This window comes from Ciconia boyciana, chromosome 2 (genome assembly GCF_034638445.1).
Source record: "Ciconia boyciana chromosome 2, ASM3463844v1, whole genome shotgun sequence".
NCBI classification, from domain to species: Eukaryota; Metazoa; Chordata; class Aves; order Ciconiiformes; family Ciconiidae; genus Ciconia; species Ciconia boyciana.
The window spans coordinates 105,235,867-105,256,560 of record NC_132935.1 but is presented as its reverse complement, the minus strand read 5'-3'; the positions used below and the strand labels follow the sequence as shown (position 1 = coordinate 105,256,560).

The 20,694-nt window shown below is 38.9% G+C and overlaps 1 protein-coding gene across 1 annotated transcript in view; it reads right to left on the bottom strand.

Annotated features, from left to right (window-relative positions):
- Positions 1-20,694, bottom strand: part of TPK1 (thiamin pyrophosphokinase 1) — a 319,400-nt gene that overhangs the window by 156,157 nt on the left and 142,549 nt on the right. Inside the window, exon 4 of the mRNA XM_072853402.1 lies at positions 7,565-7,637. Coding sequence (XP_072709503.1) covers positions 7,565-7,637 — 73 coding nt within the window. The remainder of the gene's footprint in view (positions 1-7,564; positions 7,638-20,694) is intronic.

Genomic DNA, 20,694 nt, shown 5'->3' with positions numbered 1-20,694 from the left:
ACTCAACCTGCAAACTGTCATTTCAAACCTAAGCAAAAGAAAGACAAACCACCTCTAATAAAAGTTTGATCTCTTAATTTCTATATACTGTCTCCCAAAGCTACATAACAAGCAGAAAAATACTGCAAAGGAAAATAGAGTAGCACTTTTTTTAAGGAATGAGAACTTGGTCAAATTGCATTCTCTACCCTACTAGATAAATTAGGGGCTAACTCATGTCCTAATAAACGTACACAGTGACTCCCAATGACCTCAAATCTTGCTGAATCTCAATGATATTCTATTGATCTTACAACACAAGTAGGACTTAGCTGTTTCTTCAGGTTTGAAAGAAGTGATGTGCAACTCCAGGAGATAACACAAAGAACACACATTACTTAAAAAGATGCGGGGCTGTATAACTGAATTTGTTTTTTTTTCCACAAATCTCACCTGCATTTAAACAGATCTATTGTTTTCTGGAAACTGCTACCTTGGTGAAAGTGTAAAGAGTGATATTAAGAACTGGACAGAGATTTATCTTGGTTTTGTTTTTCACCGGCACATAAGAACAGTACTGCGCAAGCCTAGAGTCCTGAACTCCTTCACTTTACGGAAGACTGTCTTCAACAGGACTTCCCAGCCATTATACATATATTAACTCAGCAGGACACAAAACATCTGTACAGGCTGTACATAATTTTAGGCCATAACTTTGACAGCGTATGCAATATTCCATTGGTTTATCTGTGCACACACACACATGCCTCCATACCTACAGAAATGCTGGGCACAATCATACTAATACAATCAGAACGGGAGTGAAAACAAGGTTGAAGTATGTTCATCCACTCTTTATCACAATATGAAAATTCAGGAGAATTAAACGTGACTATCAAAAGTCAAGCTCAAAACCAAAATAAAATCCAGAAGACAGATATTTTCCCTAGTAAACACATAAAGTGGGGAACATATTGCCACAGGTTTTTTGTGGATGCTTGCACAGTCACATCTATGTAGTTTGAAGAAAAGTGTGTAGACTAATTTTGGGAAAAAATAAATCAATCTATGAAGCGATTAAACACAAAGATACCACCTCTGACTTGGGAAATCTTTAAGCCGTATATTACTGGGAGATGAAAAAGTGTATCAAAGAAGCATCACTGTGCATGCATATGCTTTCAAAGATATTCTGTACCAGCCCAGCTGAGACCAGACACTGGCTGAATGAACCTCTGGTCTGACCTAGTGTTACTGTCTGTCATGTTCATCTTTAGTAAAGTGCCACTGAGCACAGTGTTTCTTACAAATTTATGAAATTTCTGGAACATTATGATATTACTTTCATTTGGCATGAATAAGAAATCCACATAACCCAAATCACCCACACAACTCACCTGGAAACGCGATCTTGACGAGACCTCTGACATACTATTCAAGAATTGGAACCATTTTATGAAAGCTCCCCTTGAATAATTGCATGACTAAGACATACAGAAAGCTTCCAGTCCAAAATCCTAAATGGCATATACAGTCATATACAGTTTGAACTACTAATAACAGGACCATCCCAGCCCTATAAATAATTTTAACTTGATGAACCTCTATCTATATTAAGACACTGAGGCTCTTTCAATGAATGTACATCAGTAGAACACAATTACAGCTTATAACTTTGTTGTAAGTCCAGGCAGCACTGAGCACCCTCAACATGTCAGAAGCTGAACTGAGGTAGGCACAACACTTTTTACAGTTGTCAGAGACGTCTTCAGCAGGACACATAAAACAAGGGATTGCTTGAAAGCGTAAGTGGTGATTGTCAAGTAGGAGTAGCCTGTTCAACAGCAAGACTGAACTGTTTTAGATCCACATGCACAACTTTTACAGCTCCTTCTGAAACCTTAAAACCTCTCACAAAGGAATTAGGCCCTAAAATGAACTGTGTTTTCTTAGAAAACTGTTCAGTCTAACAAGAATACTTTAAATGAGTCAAACTTCTTAATATTTAAAGTCCCATCCTGTATTAAAAATCAGTTTTAGAAAAAATACTAACATTTAGGGATAAAAGGTAAATTAAAATAGTCACAGAAAAACTCAAATCTTTTAATGTTTTTAAATTATAATAATATAACTGAGGGAAATCAATTCACATTGTGATTTCCCAAAATTATTAAAAATTTTGGCCTCAGAAAGCAAGCAGGAAATATGACACTAAAACATGCAGTTTAGTAAGAAAGTTTAGAAGTTAGAGAGATGTACAAGCACTACTTCACTGCTACAAATACGTTTGGTAAATCTAATTATAGGTGCATCATCATAGAACAAAAAGACAATACCCACACCATACCTATTAAGCATTTCTACAGCCCTGATAACCATTAAACCCTGGAAATGTAATAGAAAAAGGAAAGGGAAAGTGCTACAGCTGCAGAACTGCCTGCAAAAATAAGCAGCTCTATGGGGCTTAAAAAGAAAAGAGAATAGGAAAACAGTGGACTTGTAAATAAGTTCACAGCATTTAATTACAGATCTGAAGCAGAGCCTACTAAGTCTACAGAAGCCTTTTAAAGCACATGAAGTTTGCTTAGTGGAAAAGCCAAACTGGATTTTTAATGAATAGTATAATCTGGATTTCAAAGGGCACTGGATTCAACCTTCTGCTCCTAGGCATAAGTACAGATTTTGTATAATTTTAGATAATGTCTTTGGTCTCAAAACTTCAGAAACTGAGCCTTGTTTGAGGCATAACAATACAAATGGCTGCTTTAACTTCAAAGTAATGTTTAAAAGGTTTCAATAATAGAAACACTCAGCTAAAGCAAGAAACAGATGAAACTGCAATGACAGAAATATCACCACAAGTCCTCCCTGCTTTGTGCAGTGTCATTTCCAATGCACTTCAGACTATACAGAGGAAGATTGCCAGTGCATCTATTATGGGATCATATGAACATGCATATTTATCATGAAAGTACAAAAACTCCTCTCAATATCTGTTTTAACAATGATAGAAAATATACAGAATAAAGAATATTGAATTGTTATGCTTTATCCTTCATTTGTAGTGCAATATGATTTAAAAAGGAAAATTTAAACATGATACTCCATTTCCAGTTGTGGTGCAGTTTTACCTGGTTTTGACATTATTTAACTCTTTAAGAAATGGGGGAAATAATCAGTATTTTTTAAATATAAAGAGTAAAAGACTACAAGTACCTACTTGATAAGCCAATAAGGCAAAACCAAGACCGCAGAAAATAAAAAGTAAAGCTGAATAACATATGACACGTGCTTACTTATTCTCTCCCAAAAGCATAACACGCCTAACCCATCACTTACATGTCTAGACTCATAAGTCTATTATATTATTACTTTCCAACACAACTGAAAAAAAAGCACTTTTGCCTTTAGATCTCTTCACTAACTATGGCATGCCACACCTAACAGAGATAAACTGGATTTATTTGCTTCATGTTTATGAACTTTATTTAAATGACGTTCCCAACACAGTGGCGATAATCCTCCTTAAGGGAAAATGGAAACACTTATCATGTAATCCTTGCTCAACTAAAAACATCAGAGAAATTGGCTTAAAGATATCCCTTCCAGTAAAACCCTTTGGCTTCGGCAATCTGTATGCCCTGTTTCCTGTAATGGCATATATTAGCTCTTGCTTTCATCATTTAAATGAAGTAGAAAACCTTCCGAATCTAGTGGCAACATCCTGGCATGAAGCTGGTGCAATGGAGGAGTCAGGCCTGTCATTGTTTTGTGATGATGATACAACTGCTTATAGACAACACTTTACAGAATCATAATTAGTTTCACATATCGAATTTAATACTCCCCCTTCTTACTCAGCACTACACTAGGCTGTCTTTGACACAAACACTTGTAAATGAGTATGTTTTATAACTCAATAATTAACATCCATAAGCTTTATTATGAAAAAGTAACTCCTCTTAACCAGCGGCATGGTATCTTCAGATAGATAAAAGAAGCCATAATGAATTAATTTCTCTCAATATAGGTAGCTTAAAAAAAAAAAAGGGGGGGGGTGTCATGGGGGGTCACTCTGGGACTCTGTCATAAATGTAATACTTAACAGAACCATAAAGCATGTTTATAAAAACCACAGGAAACCTTACCTTCAGCTTCATAAACACAAAGGAATAAAAATCACTTTAATTCCTGGTATAAATTAAGTCATTGCAATTGAAATACCGAAGGAACATCCAGCTCCTTCAGCACCACTTTCCCTTCAGCTGGAAAATGACTCTACAGCAATCAAGTCAGACTTAAGGGATAGAAAAGTTGCCACGACTTTTCACTGTACGTCATACTTAAAGGCAGATGGGAGTGCAGAGGGTGAATACCTCTCAGCACTTGCTGCTTGCTTCACTTTCCTTCATATTCACTTCATGCATGTGATAGCTCCTTCTTTCTGCTGGCCATGATGAATTACTTGGTTATACATGTACAAAGGAATAGAAATAGGGGGGCACTTCCTCGCAGACCACAGTAATGTTACAGCCAGACAGCAGAGCTCTTGACTTACCCCAGGTAAGTGCCTTCAAAAAGTGTCACCTTTCCTTTGTGCAACATTTGGGAATAAGTAACATTAGGTATATATGGAAACAAGCACGGGGCATCAAGACATGAGAATCTACACTACACTATAAAATACTGTACATAGAAAGTGTGAGTTTTGATGACTCTAAAGCTATAGCTACAGTGTAAGTCATTACTAACCCTGGACTGGCAGCAGCTCAAGACAGGTGCATGTGATTGGGAAAATTCAGGCAGGACAGTCCACTGCCTGGTGGAACGGGAAAGGTAGCTTGGCAGTAAATGGGAGCAGCAGCATTGAGAATGCCAACAGAATATTCTTTTTATTTTGTGATGAAGACCTAAAGCTCTGAAAAAGTTTACCCAGAGACACATTTCAAAGGAAAAATAAATATTTAGTTGTCTGAAGGTAACATGCTCAACTTCAGATAAGTCCAGCTAATTAATGAAATTGTTAGTACTACCCTGGGCAAATGAAACTGGAGTGATATCGCATGACAAATGTATGTGCTTTCAGGTAATTCTGCGTGATAAGAATGGTTCAGGCCTTCCATTTGAGCAAGAGTGAGTATTTGGGAGTGAGACTGGGGAAGGGGAAGGCTGTAGGAGCATGCCAATGTCAAAGTAATTGACCATGAATATCAAAAGCTAGCATGGGAAAGGGCTTTTTCTTTGTACAGGGAAATACTGATCGGTTAGTTAGCAGGTAGAATTTCTGTGGATTCTCATCCACTTGCTCACTGAAAACGGCAACATCACATCAGTCTAAGCTTCACTACAACAATTCTTCCATTTTCACATTCATAATCATCAACAATTGATAAAAGAGAATGCTTGAAATAATGTATTAATACTATCTAATGATAACGGCTTACCCCATCTCTGGGTGAAATCTGCATGCGGGTGAGGGAATGTTTCAGTGAGGGAGGAAGGAGCGCACGGGAAGCAACCCTAACTCACAATGTGACACTATACTTCCCTCAAGTCAATGGCGCTACGCCAATCTACTCACCTGAAGTTCTCTTGCTGCCTGTTTTAAGCAGCCCTAACCTACCATCATCACATATCACATTTCCAAATGACAGTGACTTTGGAAATTGCCTAGACTACAGAGGATGCTTTACTGGACAAGGTACTTTACAATAAAAGAAGGAGACACCTCCTTTCAAATTCTGTGTTTTATTACATTTTTTGCTCAAGATCTCCTTAGACACCCACCCAGTATTTACCATTCTAATTTCCTGACTACAGAAGTTTAATTTAAAAATGCAAAAAATTATTTTTCCTACCGTGTACACCCAAACTTAAAATCCTAAAGTCAAACTGCTTTTTCCTCAGTCATGTATGAGGACCCCAGGCAAGGATTTTGCAGGCTAGATTATGCTCTTCATTACACCCTTACGATCCTGATGAAATACTGCTTCCTTTACACCCTATCACAGCCCAGCACTTGCACGGGTGTAGAAACTCTGAATGAAGCAGAATGGTTCACTACACGTTTGCAGAGATGATGTAAACTGCACATCAACAATCAGCTACATTGGAGCTGACAAAAGGCATGCTACGGCCAGAAAAGCAATCCCCATGAAAACGTGTAATACTAGTTTAGCTTAGCTTATCCCTTTCCACATCCTACTGTATTCTTCCCCCTCCTACCTCTTCCATCTCCTCTCTCTCTGTTGAAAAATCCTTAACCCACATTCTTTGGTAGGTCTCACCTAGCTATCAACATGCAGTTTACATAAGCATTAATACCATTGTCCATGCCAAACAGAGCAGTGAGTTTTGCAATTTCCCCATTTACTCACAGATCATGAATTTCCAGTCTGTAATGAATAGCATTAATCCAAAGCTTTTTACTTTATTTTCATTTCCCAAGATGTAACCTAAAGATTCCTGAGCATTTTTCTTGAGCTGTTCTCCCAAGATGGACAGCCACCACACGATTCTCCCTTCTAACCAATGAGGTAGAACATGGAAAAAACCATGTGCTCAGAGAGGGACTAAAACCCAGTCCTACACACTCCTCCAGCCCTCCCCTCACAGTTTGAAGCCTTCTGTTGTAACCATTTGATCCCGAGTCCATCAGGAAAGCTTTTAGGCAAATTTCAGCCTAACACATTGAATCAGCAGCAGACATATCACAGACCTCTAAGTCCACTAGTTCACAAGGATCAAACACTTACTGCTCTTGCAAGTTCAGCCTGCTGCAACGGCAAGCTGGCGCGCTGAGGCAAACTCTGAATTTGCAGAAACCCGCTGTCCAAGACATGAGGGTAAAGCACTGCACTCAGCACAAAAGCCTACACAGACAGGCAGGCAAAGCGTTAAATACCAAATAGTCAACTAAAGGCAGAACTTTGAGCCTTAAGACCTAGGAAATATGAGTTTACATTTATGTTGCTCACTGGAAACACAGTGGCTACACTGGGAATAAATTAAAGTATGCAGGAATTTGTCCAAAAACCCATTAAGAAGGGTACTCCACTAGTGAAGCACAGAAGTAGTTGGGGCATAATTCAATGCTTCAGTGGGTGATGAAAGAGACAGATGTCTCCATCTGCAGCTTCCTGCTAAAAAGGTAAAGCCGTATCATGCAAAAAATCACACAGAGGAACTCTCTCTAGAAAGTCTGTGGGTGCCAGCCATGTGGGAATCACGGGAGGTTAATCTTTATTGCTCTGTATCTGAGCAAAAAGAATTCAAGATTTTTCAGGAAGTTTTATCCTAGTTTCTAGTTGCTATAGTCTCCAGCAACGTACGATCTATTTCTTGAGCTGGTGCTATGAAACTGCACCCTACGCAGGACTCGGGCAGTACCGCACCTCCCATGTTTACTTTAAGCATTAGTACAGTGCCAGGCAGAGCGCAACATCCGAGCTTGTAAGGTGCTTCACAACTGAAGCCTCAAAGAAACCAATGGAGCCAGAATCACGTAATGACCAACAGGGGCACTAATGGGTTGGATCCTACAATGCTCTAACACACACCAACTCATCAAAGAGATTTAATTTACCTTGACCTTGTAGTACTCCTTGACTTCAGGCTGAATGGAATCAAAATCACCACTGATGTAATCAGGCAAGAAGCTGAAAGAAAAGCAATGAGCAGTGAAATGAAAAATTAATCCATCTTACTACATTAAATATTTATTTTCTCAAGAGTGCTAAGGGGTACAAGCATTAATCTCTCAAGGGAACAGGAGTTAGTCAAAAGCATGTTAAAGCAAGAGTTGATATGAAGTGATACAAAATAAGGTAACAGACGAACTGTAAAACTGGTAAATCCAGTGTCCCTTCTTTGCTGAGGGAGCTACACATCGCTTAGATCATATACCTCTCCCTGGGTCAGTAAGGCAAGATTTGTATCTGCATGTAAGCATGAAAGACAACTCTCAAATATCTTTCAAATGTATCGTTCAGTCAGCAAAGTATTTGAAAAAGCATATCTGAGTGTTGTATATCAAGCCTCAGAGGATATCGTTTGTCAGAAGATGACGATGATGCTTGGACAGCTACTATGACACAAATGTTCCAAAGATTTGTATTTTAGTTGTCACTGATGTCATCTCATTTCTGCTCTTCTCCTGGATTATTAGAAATACTCCCCCTAAAATATGGAAGCCAAATGCTCAGTGATTTTTAAGTCATACCTTGGATGTACAAAATGTGTATGAACTTGATTTCAAATCCTAACCATAATTTGCACAGTAATATTGCTGCAAAGCACATAAAAATAATGTTGTTGATATTTATCTCAACTTGCTTCTTGTCATTTTTTAATTGCAGAATGCTTCAAATATTTTCTGTATAAATTCTTATCAAATTCATAATGAAACTTCAACTGTGCTACAGAAAGAACAGTTTAAGACTATTTTTTGGAAAAAAACTCAAACCAACAAACCACAGAAATACAGCTTTCTATCTTGCACAATTCCTGGAGTTTTAAGCAGCAACTAAGACGACGGGTGAAAGTGTTGCCGCTGTTTCAACAGATAAGGCTGAACCGAGTTTTGAAATTAAAGCTGTGATTTCAGTATTTTCTAACAAATTAAATACATAGCTCCTCTTCTCCAAGGTTACTATACTTTACGAGGGGTATGAGAGTTCATCAACAAATTAGTTTACAGCTCAAGCTGAGTTACAAGGAATTGGGCAAAGCATATTGGGACATATTTTTCTTCCACATGATTTTAGAAGAATGCTGCAGGGTCTACAAACTCCCCACATAAGTAAAACTTATAAAAATATCATGTTCTGGCTCTGTTCCAAGATTTCAAGAGAGACGTGTGGTCACTGGCCACCATTTTCTCTGAAAACTGAAAGCTGCTTCAGCAGAAGCTGGTAAGTACAATTGTTGTTAGTTAGTTCACGTGCAACTATGGCATTTCAAATTCACTGCTCTCTGCTATTACGAAGGCTGTTATAAAAGGGCATGTTCTGAAAATTATCTCTCCAAAAGTGATGCTCCCACACTCGCAGCGGGCGGAAGGGCCGTCCCTTCTGCATGGGGTTTTATCGGGAACACAGAAACCAACTAGAAGAAATGCAAATGCTTCAGTGCTCTGTTTTATATGCCCAAGTCAGTATAGTTCAAACCAGCAAAAACTAAACAGAAAATTAGATTTGCTCCTTCATTGTGAGACTGACCTTTTCAATGTATAAAAAACCACCACATTTTCAGAATTTAAGTTTTAAATTGCTGCCTTTTTACCTTTCCATGTTTCCCAATGAAATATTTGCTGAATACAAGCCTAAAAAACTACAAGTATTCTCTTTCAATTTGTGATTTTTCCTTTCATTTCTTTCTGATTGAAACAAAGCCATTAAAAGTAAACTCACTCTAGGCATTACAGTGATGGCCGCGAATGCAAGCCCTGGCGGTGTCCCAGCAGGTTGGGCAGGAAGAACAACATCCAGTTGTCATAGAAAGCCAACTTGGTATGACACACACATCCACACTGATGAAAAAGCTGATGTCTTAAGGTTGTTTATCTTACTGAAATGCGGTACATAAATCCAAAAGTGTCTTTGTCATTTATTTTTCTCTACAGTAACTACAAACTGCAGTGCTTTTAAATAATCATAATCAACTATTTCTCCTGAGTGCTTCAAGAGGCATAACTGGGAGCAGAATTGACCAAAAAAGTATCTTCTCAGAACCAAATGCTCCTGCACAGCTTTTGCTCTCATCCTAAGTAAAACCATTTCCATGACAAAATCTAGCTGAAGTTCTGTCTGAATTTTTACAAGCAAAAGAAACAAGAATCTTGGTTGCACCTCCCACATGCTCTGCCAGGGCTCCTGGATACACTGCCTGAACACCTCTCCTCTGCCAGGAAGTGCTATGTCCATTTTCAAAACATCCTTTCTAAATGGTTCACTTGTAGCCAGCACAAAGCCAGAAGTGTCTAACAGAGAATAACAAATCGTGCTTGGGAAGTTCAAAATTTCAAAAAGTCTAAGCCTCACATTAACATGAAGAGAAGAATTCTTTCTTCTTCTCTTCTCCTTCCCTTTTAGAAACAAGAGAAACAAGGAAAATTCAGAAAGTCACTCCTGATGAATTTAAAAAATATCCATCATGAGTAAATCTCAACTTGCACTGTCTGCCTCACAAACATCATAAAACGTTTCAGCTTTGTCTTCAGAGGATGGCTGCTCTTTGTAGCTCATTGATTACACAAACCAACAAAAGCAAGTCAACGTTCAGTCAAGAGTCAAAAGCTACATTTGACTTGGTCCTTTTGAGTTCTGCAGAACAAATTGCTTGATTCAGGTGAGCAGAATTGAGTCAAAGCTCTTCTCCAATTAACACAAGTGAAGAAAAGTCATTGTGTGAAAAGTTGTCCTGGACTGACTAACCTCAGAGAAGATTAGCACTAGCTGATATAGAAAAAGGGGAAATAGTAGAGATATATATATGGAAAAACCCCTCATACTAAAGTAACTTAAGAATACTTTGTAATAATCAGTTTTCACTTGTTTGCTTTGGTATAGTTTTGTATTTACTCCAGAGTACAGACTATTCCAGGAGAACAGGCTCTGGAGAATCACGTATCAAGCTTACTACTATGTGAGTGGAAGAAATTATGTCAGAAAAAAGTAACAAGGCAGGCCCCTCCATAAAATTTAAAACAGCTGCCCTTATTTAAAGTACGGATTAAAATCAGGTATTATATTAGTCTAACCCATGCTCTCCTACCCTCTGACCTCAAATTCATGAATAATTCTTATTCTGTAGCATAACTGTATTGAATATGACATATATTTCAGTGATGTATATGGCACATATCGTTTAGTGAAGGAAGTTATCTTTTTGCCCATGATGGCAAAAGATATCTTTAATTCCTTTTCAAAGTGCAATTTGAAATTTTAATTTCGAAACAGTCCAGATGATGCAGTCTACTGCATTTCAGAACCATGTGCTACCAGTCTCATTAGCTATTAATTATCACTATGCATATAAGGTCATGACCAGTTCAGCTGGCTTGATTCTCTGCTGCTTTACACTGACATTCATCAGGAGTGAGCAAACTCCATAATCCTAATGGGAGCGAAAGTATAAAATTCATGTGAGATCAGCCTAGTCTACCAAGTCTTTTCTAGAGCTGTCAAGCAGCATAACACCAGGCACTGAGCAACAAAAAAAATCCTCAGAGGCTTTGGGCCAGATGGAGTTTTTCTTTCTCTTCTCATTCTCCTTCGTTTTTTGGGGGTTGAGGGGGTTTTTTTGTTTGGCTTTAGGTTGTTGCTTTTTGTTGTTGCTGTTTTGTTTTTTGTTCTCATCAGGGTATTTTAGAGCCATACGGCATCCATCTAAAATGAGCATGGACTCAGGAGGGCCAGGATTGCTTTCAGATAAGGACCTGAAGGCACTTCCATAGCAGACTGCTTATGTTTCATGCATATAACTTTTTTAAAAAAAAACACAGAGTTTCAATATGGAACCTTTAAAAGTTTAGCTAGCTTACCAAGAAAAAACAGCACTGTTTCTCATAAGTTTTTAGATGGATCCCAGCTAGGGGATTTATCCAAATTGGATAAAGGCTGAATGTTGACTGAACAGTTTTATGAACTCCCAGGATGCTGGGATGGAGAGCAGGAGAAAAAAAGAGATTCAGCAAGTTTGCCGTAGTTTCAAGATACACTAATGAAATTTTAGTCACCAATACCATAAAACAGTAATCGACTCTTACCATAGACACACATTACAAAATAAATAGAAGCTATTTAAACTCTGAGGTTCTCATGCTAAGTAAGCACAATTGTGCCTTTTGCCTTCAAGAAACCCATCTAATGGACACAGCTTAATTCAAGAAGCGGTTTTATTTTTAAATATTCAACACTAATGAACAGCATGTTAAATTTAAAACATCAGAATACTTGGTTCTTTATTCACTCACTGTAAGAATTCAGTGTGGAGTGGTAAATATGTCTTTTTATACAGTTATGAAAAAGAAAAAAAACCAAACAACAACACATCACACTTTAGCAGTTTATAATAAAAAACTGCTGCCTCCTTAAATGAATTGCTCTGGCAGAACTGTTCAGTTCTATCATTAATTCAAAGTTACAGTTTCTTAGTACTATTGACTTTTCTTGTGATGTAGCTCCTTTAGCACATAATTGTCTGCAATTAACCTTTTTTAAACAAATGTTAACATCAGAGACATGAACATTTAAAGGCAGTATCTGCAGTACCCTTTGCTTCCTTCAGTTACAGCACAGAAAACAATCCCACACAGACAAGCCATATGTGTCCCAGCTGTATCATTTGAGGGCACAGAGTGGGTTCCCTATGCTTTTCTTTCACTACTGAAAACAAATTTTAAAACCGGTGCCTTTTACCCTGGACTAACAGACACACAGAAGCTACTTCCCAGTAGAAAAACAACAGTGAAGATAAAATGCTGCAGACTTAACATGAAGCAAAGTCACTAAAGACAGCTTTGACTTCATAAGCATCTAGTAGTCGGGAATACAGAAGATAAAGCACTCTAGCATTACTTCAGAATAAATATTAAAATCAGTTTAATGAAAAAACACAACAAACAAAAATTAATGCCCCCAAATCTACATTTGCTAACTGTTAAGATGCACTTTCAGCTTGCCCTCCTGTCGGTCTTGACTAGAAGAGTGAGTGAGAGCTGTTCTCATCAGAAAGGTGTTAAGTCTGTTTAAATCTGTCAAAAGTATACTCTTAACTCCTGTGAAGATCAAAGTGTCTTTTTAACTCCCAGAGACAGGTACAGCACAAGTAGATGCCATTTATATTTTGTCTCAAAGCAGCATACTCAAATGCCCCATTTAGCTGTACAGAGGTGAGTTCCTTGGGAAAGGAGAAATGTCAGATTGTGAGATATGTTCAGAGTTAATGTCTATTCAATCTATAAATACCTTCCTGGTATTACCTGCAAGGTTACCACAAGTAAGGGTCACACTTGAAGCTCAGAAGCCAAACACTAAATACCAATACAGTTAACGAATTTCAAACTGACCATAAAAAAGCATTTTGTTTTGGTTCATCTTGAACAGATCACACTAAGGATTCCATAACTTATTATTATCATCAGGCCTTTAAAAAACAGCTAAAGGGCAGTCCTTACCTCCTCCACCCTCTACTTCCCAATCAAGACTCTCTTGAAGTCAGCTAGCTTACTTTTTCTGACTCCATGGTTCACATCACCGTTATTTCAATCCACAAAGCCTCCCTTATCACTATATAATATTTGTATTACGGTGGCACTGACAACAATATGCTAGTTGCTGTATGAATTCAGAAAAAAAAAAAAATACCCCCAGTTGCCCACCCCTTCTTCCAAGACCTTAATAAACCCTAATGTTTATTAGGCAATTGCTTATACAGAACATAATTCCCAAACAACATTTTGTAATTACAATAAATCCAGATGCGATTTAACAAGATTTGGGGGAAAAAAAAAGGGGGGGGGGGTAACAACAGTACTGCAGACTCCATTTTAACAAAGAAAGCAAGTATATGCATACATCAGGCCGTATACAGATAGCAGACTCATGTGACCTTGCCAGAATTCTTTGCACGGACTGTTACCAAATCTGTGGATTACAGTCAGGTAGCTCTGTGGTTAAAAGTACTTGGTAATATTTGGCAACCTTGGAGAAGAGCGTCTTTTCTCCTTACTTTTTAAAGAGGTTAGTGTTAAAGAGCATAAAAGTATTATTTTATTTGCAAACGCTATGATTTAAAGAAAAAGATAAAAGTGTGTGAAGATATGAGCGCAATAATGCATTCATTTATGCTTGCCTGGTATGTAGTGTCACCTTGCAAATAATAAAAAAAAAAATCTGAAATAAATTGTAGAACATATTACCCTCAGTTCAAACTGCTATGCAAAGCACACAGGGGGACATCATCTACAGGGGACAGCCAACTAGCTCCCATTAACATTAATAAAAAGCATGCAGCTAACGCCCTGCCTCAAAACCTTGTCCCTCAGTGACAAAGAAAAGTGTTAGTGATAGCTACAGCTGTTGCATTTTTCTTTTTAATTGCCGATATTTGAAACTGTTCTCCAGTTACAATCAATATAGCACAAAATAAAATTATGCTCCAAGATTTAAGAACTGCTCACTTGTCTTCCATGGTGCTGAACACCCTCCTGTGTTCAGATAAGTACAGGTACTTCAGCAAAAACCTGCCACGCACAGGACAAAAGTTGGGGAAGCATAACTACTCATCCAGAAATGCCAATCTCTAGTCTTCTAGGACACGAGGCCAGAGAAAAGGGGAGAGAAGAAGAGCAACGTAACTAGGACTCCCTCTGACAGGTGAGGATATCTGACTAACTGAGAAGATAGAGGCTGACACCCAAAACGGTTTTCCTTCTTTTCATGTCAAAGTATGGCAGAATTTGCCCTAAAAATTGAGGAAAACCAGCCACTACATTACAGAAAGGTAAACTGTTCACTAATAATATTTTAGACAGCATGTGAGGAATCAAAGGGATGGGATGGGATCTAAAACCTAGTAAATGTAGATCAAAGGAGTCACAAAACTACACAAACTGAGATTTAGATTCTAGTCTCAAAAAGGCAGCACTGGAAGCCAGAGCCAGCTCAGGGCTTCTTCATGGAGTGCCACCAAAGTTGGATTTTGCTGCTCCAAGGTGAGAAAAAACTTTTACAAGCCAAGCTAAACAATTTATCTTCTTTCCCAGAAGAGCTAGGAATATGCATATTATATTTTTTCTCCTAATTAGATAATTACTAACAACCTCTACAGTGTGGCTTGAAATCTCATTATACAATTGTAAAAGTCCGCTTTGATGACTAGTATTTTAACTCTGCGTGTGCTTTCTGTGAACTTACACACCAGTAATAACGCTTAAAAGTCAAGCACAATCAAACAGTAAGCAGTTATATGTGAAAGACCTTCACTGGGATTTCCTTGCTTCCATCATTTACTTACTCTCACCTGAGTACCTTAAGTACCTGCCCTGAGTTTAGCATCTGTTTACATACTTCCAAAAACAGGGAAGAAGGCCTATGTAGGAGAGGCTGAGTTTGAAGAAGCCCTTTGCTTCTTCAGGGCTTGAAACTACAGTAAGCAGCTTGCACCAGAAATCCTTTAGAGCCCTTTCTACACAGTGACTCAGAAGTGCAATGAGAAGATATTTATCCCCTTATGGAGCAACCTGTTCCAAGCAGGCAAGGAGAAATCTGCAGGTTTTCAAACAGGATTATGCTTCTCCTGTTTGGGCCTGCATTTTCTTTTCTGATTTCCACATACAAATCATTCTATGGATTAATTTTCTGTTCCATGGCCTGAAAAGAGACATCTTGACACTTACCCGTAAGGAGGAAGACCAACCATAAAAGGTGAATCGCCACACAAAAATCTATTTAAAAACACCTACTCAGAAGACATGAAGTCTTAAGCAGGAAACCAGAACATCTGATGAGAACACAACTACTGAAAGGCAAAGTCGACTCCTGTATGGTGTGCTGGTTTTGGCTGGGAGAGAGTTAATTTTCTTCATAGTAGCTAGTATGGGGCTATGTTTTGGATTTGTGCTGGAACCAGTGTTGATGAAACAGGGATATTTTCGTTCCTGCTTAGCAGTGCTTACACAGAGTCAAGGCCTCTTCTGCTTCTCACCCCACCCCACCAGCGAGTAGCCCGGGGGTGCACAAGAAGCTGGGAGGGGACACAGCTGGGACAGCTGACCCCCACTGACCAAAGGGATATCCCATACCATATGGTGTCATGCTCAGCATATAAAGCTGGGGGAAGAAGAAGGAAGGGGGGGACGTTCAGAGTGATGGTGTTTGTCTTCCTGAGTAACTGTTACGTGTGATGGAGCCCTGCTTTCCTGGAGATGGCTGACTGAACACCTGCCTGCCCATGGGAAGCAGTGAATGAATTCCTTGTTATGCTTTGCTTGCGTGTGTGGCTTTTGCTTTACCTATTAAACTGTCTTTATCTCAACCCATGAGTTTTCTCAATTCTACTCTTCTGATTCTCTCCTCCATCCCAGTGCAGGGGGAGTGAGCAAGCGGCTGTGTGGTGCTTAGTTGCCGGCTGGGGTTAAACCACAACATATGGTTACTGAAAATATCTTCTATCCTGGGCTCTGATTGCCTGTAGAGCAGCCACTGAGCAAACTTCTGACCCTTTTTTTTTTTTTTTTTTGTGAAGATGTGTTTGAGTACCTTAAATATATTAATAAAATTTCTTCAGGTTTTGAGCCCTTACACTGAGAAGCTACATCACATTTTGCAGAGAAACAATGCACTGAGGATCCTGAAAACACTCGGGCTACACAGAGGAACCAAACATACCGCTTCATCTTTTTAGGGAATGTGAGCCCACATGGCAAGGAATGGAGAAAACACACATACGGCAGACAGCTGTTTGAAGTCTGTTGTCTCTGTATAGCTGAAATTTGGTAAGTCAGTAGGAGGCAGAAGTTTTATTAAACCTTTCGCTGCTGACCTCTGCTGCAGCTTCTCCAGTGCTGACAGAGAACCAGGATATTCCACTGGAGCATTAGCATTTCAAAAGGTACCTGCACCTCTTGCCCAGCACAGCACAGCAGCATTAATTAGAGAGATAGCAGAAGATAAATGCGCATACAAAATGAGAGTTGGGTTCTATCTGATGCTTAGTAACCTTTACCAAAAAGCACCCTCACTTTCATCAGATTAACTCAAGGGAGTATTCTCTTGTTTCTACACAATTTAGCTGTACAATGTATGACCCTATTTCATTTTCTGGAACTTGTGATTTAGACAACAACACACTGCAAAGTTTAATATAAATTCTTTTAAGGTTACTACTAATCGCAAAGGTGAAAGGTTGGCCTCAAGAGCTCTGAAGGAACTGGTGGAAAAATGTTTAATATACAGCAGTGGCCCTGTCTTCAGTGGGCTGGAGCATCACTGCTGGGTAAGGCTTCTGCAGCTCACTTTAACCCTTGTCTTACCATCCTCACCTCCTCACAGTGTCACCACCTCTACAGACTCGAAGTACCAGTATGGATATTTTAATTAGCAAAGCCAACAGGTTTACAGTTACAAACACACATAAGCAGTTCTCTCTTTCTCAAGTAAGTTTAGAAGTATTTCAAACCATCATTTGGTGAGCATAGCTGCAATTTAAATGCCTCTGATAAAGCTCTAATTAAAGAATAAAAACCTCTTTTATAGTTACCTGACATATGGATGAAATTAAGAAACAAAATAAAGCTGCAACTCTCCTGTATAAATCTACCTTCTGATCACAACCTGATTACTTGGTTGAAATAGTTTTTCTATCAAGGTTTTATTTGTTCCATGTTTTTAAGGAACAAAGACTGAGGGATTGACAAAATGAAGAGTAATGTCTCTCTTGCTGTTTTCTTCTGTAAAATGTTTAAACAGCTAAAATAAACAGGTAAGTTCATACCTATGCTCTGCACCTTAATAGACACAAAAGGATGTCTGGTTGACAGTGACTTGCCGGACCTAAATTTTTATTTCTTTCTGCTGTTCATTAGTGAACAAACCCACATGTAAGGAAACCTAATAAAAAGTAAGGAAACCTGTGGCAGTGCCACCCTGGCCACTATACGGGCCGTCTGCTTTCCCAAAGACTGCCTCTCCCGAGTGCAAGGAAATGTGCTAAACTTGCTGTTAATGTCTTCCTTTTGCTTTGGTGCAGTCAAATTCCTCCTCCTGGCAGCCAGCACAGCTTCCAATGCTCCCCAAAGAAAAGGGCTTTTAAGAAGTTAGCCGTCACCACTACAGGAAAGCTCCCTGCAGCTCCCTGGACAGCCTATCTGAAAAGGGGAGAGAGCAATTACACAGCCACAGTATCCAGTGTAAGGGTGGGAAATGTTCCTTAGGAGGGAAAAACCTGAATTTGGTGCTGGCCAAAGCATCGTGCCAAATCCCAAAGTGCTTCTCATTTCTCAGAGCTTCCTTCGCCCCCCGAAAGCCCCAGCTGTCACACAGATAACTCAGAAGGTACAATCTTTTTCCATCTTCAGCTACTGTCTAATGCTGGAGTCACTCAGCTACCGTCTAATGCTGGAGTCACTCACCAGCAGCTAATCAAGCCAAGATAACTTACAGAAGCTGAGATTAGTTTATATTAATTATTTCATCATTTAGCCCACAGCTGCTAAATATTAAAACCAGGAAGCAGGCCATCTCTTCTCAGATGTCTCTCATACCTGCATAGTGGCTACCTAGGCCACACTGTACTCATCTGACCTACCACTATTTCAGCTGCAGCTTATTAAACTAATTTTACCAAGGAAATACTGATCCTAAGCAAAACATACAACAGCTATCATAACAACCACAGGCATCTGCCCTGGTTTTTATCTCTGGGATAGACTTAGCAGTCCTAACTCTCGAGAAAGAACCAACAGCAAATACATCAAGGCAGCAAATTTCTGCAAGAGGTCGAGGTCTGCAAATAACGCTTCCTTTGGATCACGTTAGAAGACATCTACCACCACAAAGTCTTAACTACAGAAATCACTATCAAGCACACCAGGTATCTGCACCCACATGGCAAAATCCTCACTAGGTGCCAATCCTTCAAACCCGGACAGGTACAGCCTTGCTCAGCACACACGTAACCAGCAGCTCTCCTCCCCGGGGAGAGGGAAGCTTTGCATCAGCTCCATCTGAAACCAGCACAGCTACATGCAACACAGCTGGTGAGTCAAAATACACGAGGAGTTCAACACAAAGTCATGTTCAGAAGCAAATTTATGCTTATAAGTACACAATTCAGACTTTGCAGATGAGAACAGGATGTAAAATTAATTTCTTATATTTTACTAGATTTATAACTGAGCAATTTTCCAAATAATCTTTCCTATTAAAAAAAAAAAAAAAAAGAGAAAACCACAAAAAAACCCAAAGTGTAAGCATGACCAAGAGAAATCAAAAAGGGCACTGTGAAGGGTCTCCAAGGCTACACTGAAAATGTGGTTGACTGAAGTGTATATAAATCTGAGCTAGCTTAAAAATAGCTCAGAGACTGGTAGTTAGAATGGCAGTGGTTGCTGTGCTGCTGTGCTTGTTCCTGGACAATACCAGCTTCAGATATAACATTCTTAACTGTGTTCAAGAAACAAACATCCCTCTACCACCACCTCCCCCAGTCCATTAGTCAAACTGGGGTGCTATACTGTGTTTTCAGTAAAGCAAGTAGGTATGTGCTACTATTGCTATTAAGTCTTTAATACCCAGACTGTGGCTGGGACCTATCTACCAACCTCTTACTGTATGTTGCTTAAGCTGGCTGTTGTCATTAATGTTTCATCAAAAGCAAGGAAACTGTACTGTGGAAGGAAGGTTTTAAGAGAACCTGAGCCAGCCCTCCAGTTTGTATCTGCAGCATTTAGTTTACTGTCACTAGTATTTAGAGCACAAATGATAGCATTTAGATAACTACCTACCTGGCAGATATCAAATCCAGACAGGTAAACGTACACATTTAGCGCTCATTCATAAGTGACATGCACAGAAGAAAACTGCACACATGACTGAGGCATTAGAAACATTACAAAGGTACACACAATATTATAGAGTACTCTGTTCCCAATTCTCCCCCTCCCCAATCCTCCTCCTTTCCCCCTTTTTGTCTATGTGGGTTAAAAACACTCTCAGACAGAAAACAGCTCATTCTGGGTAAGTAGTGCGTAGTCCGAAGAGCCCCTATCTTGGGCTCTGTACAAGTAATTTTCTATCAAGTAGAGTAGCTGAAAAAAAAAAGTTTTAATGTAAATTCTGATGCTGTTGATGTCCTGATTACTATAAGAAATTTTTAACAATAGCCCCATATCAACCTCGTAATTTATTATGATTTTAAAAATATTTATAAAGCCCTTAACTGCTATCCTACTAAGTTCTATTATTGTCATTACCACTTTCATTTAATCTTTTATTAAATTTCAACACACTAATTAACTTTTCTTAAAGAATCAGAGTAGATCTTAAGGACACAGATCTACCTATAAATAATACAAATGCAATGATGAGCTCTTATTAAAAGCTATTCCCTTTACAGTGATAGTAGTTGTTCCTCAGGGAAGACACTCAGAGGTGTGATATTCCTGCTGTATGAGAAGGGAGTGGAGAACTCTGAGTGGATGCAGCACTGGAAATGCTTTGGAAATGACTGAACACAGATGAGAATCAGACACTCTGAATTAGTGTGTATTGAGATGCTCTAGGAGTAGCCTGAAGACCACCACAGGTGACATGATGTAATGTAACTGTCATTACAGACGTCATTTAATAGCAGAGTGAGGTTCTGGATGACAATGTGGCTCATTTTCAGTGTAAAATTCACTACTAGATATTTTTTTTCCACACATTTTAATATTGGCAGGTCATTAATTCACAGGTTTAAGTTTTTGAAAAATGTGTAAAGTTGGGAGGAATAGACCCATCTGCCTGATAATGAGGCAAGAGACCCATATTTTACTGGAATGACAGAAAAACTCTCACTGAAGTGACTTTTTACTTTGTTGTCAGACAGAAACGGAAAGTCCTCCTGAAGATTAACAGAGAATTGTACTTCATTGTAAGCAAAACCATCACCTAAATCCTAGGTTGTTAAATATCTATTTAAGCTCAGATGCACAACAAGCCTGCACCAGCC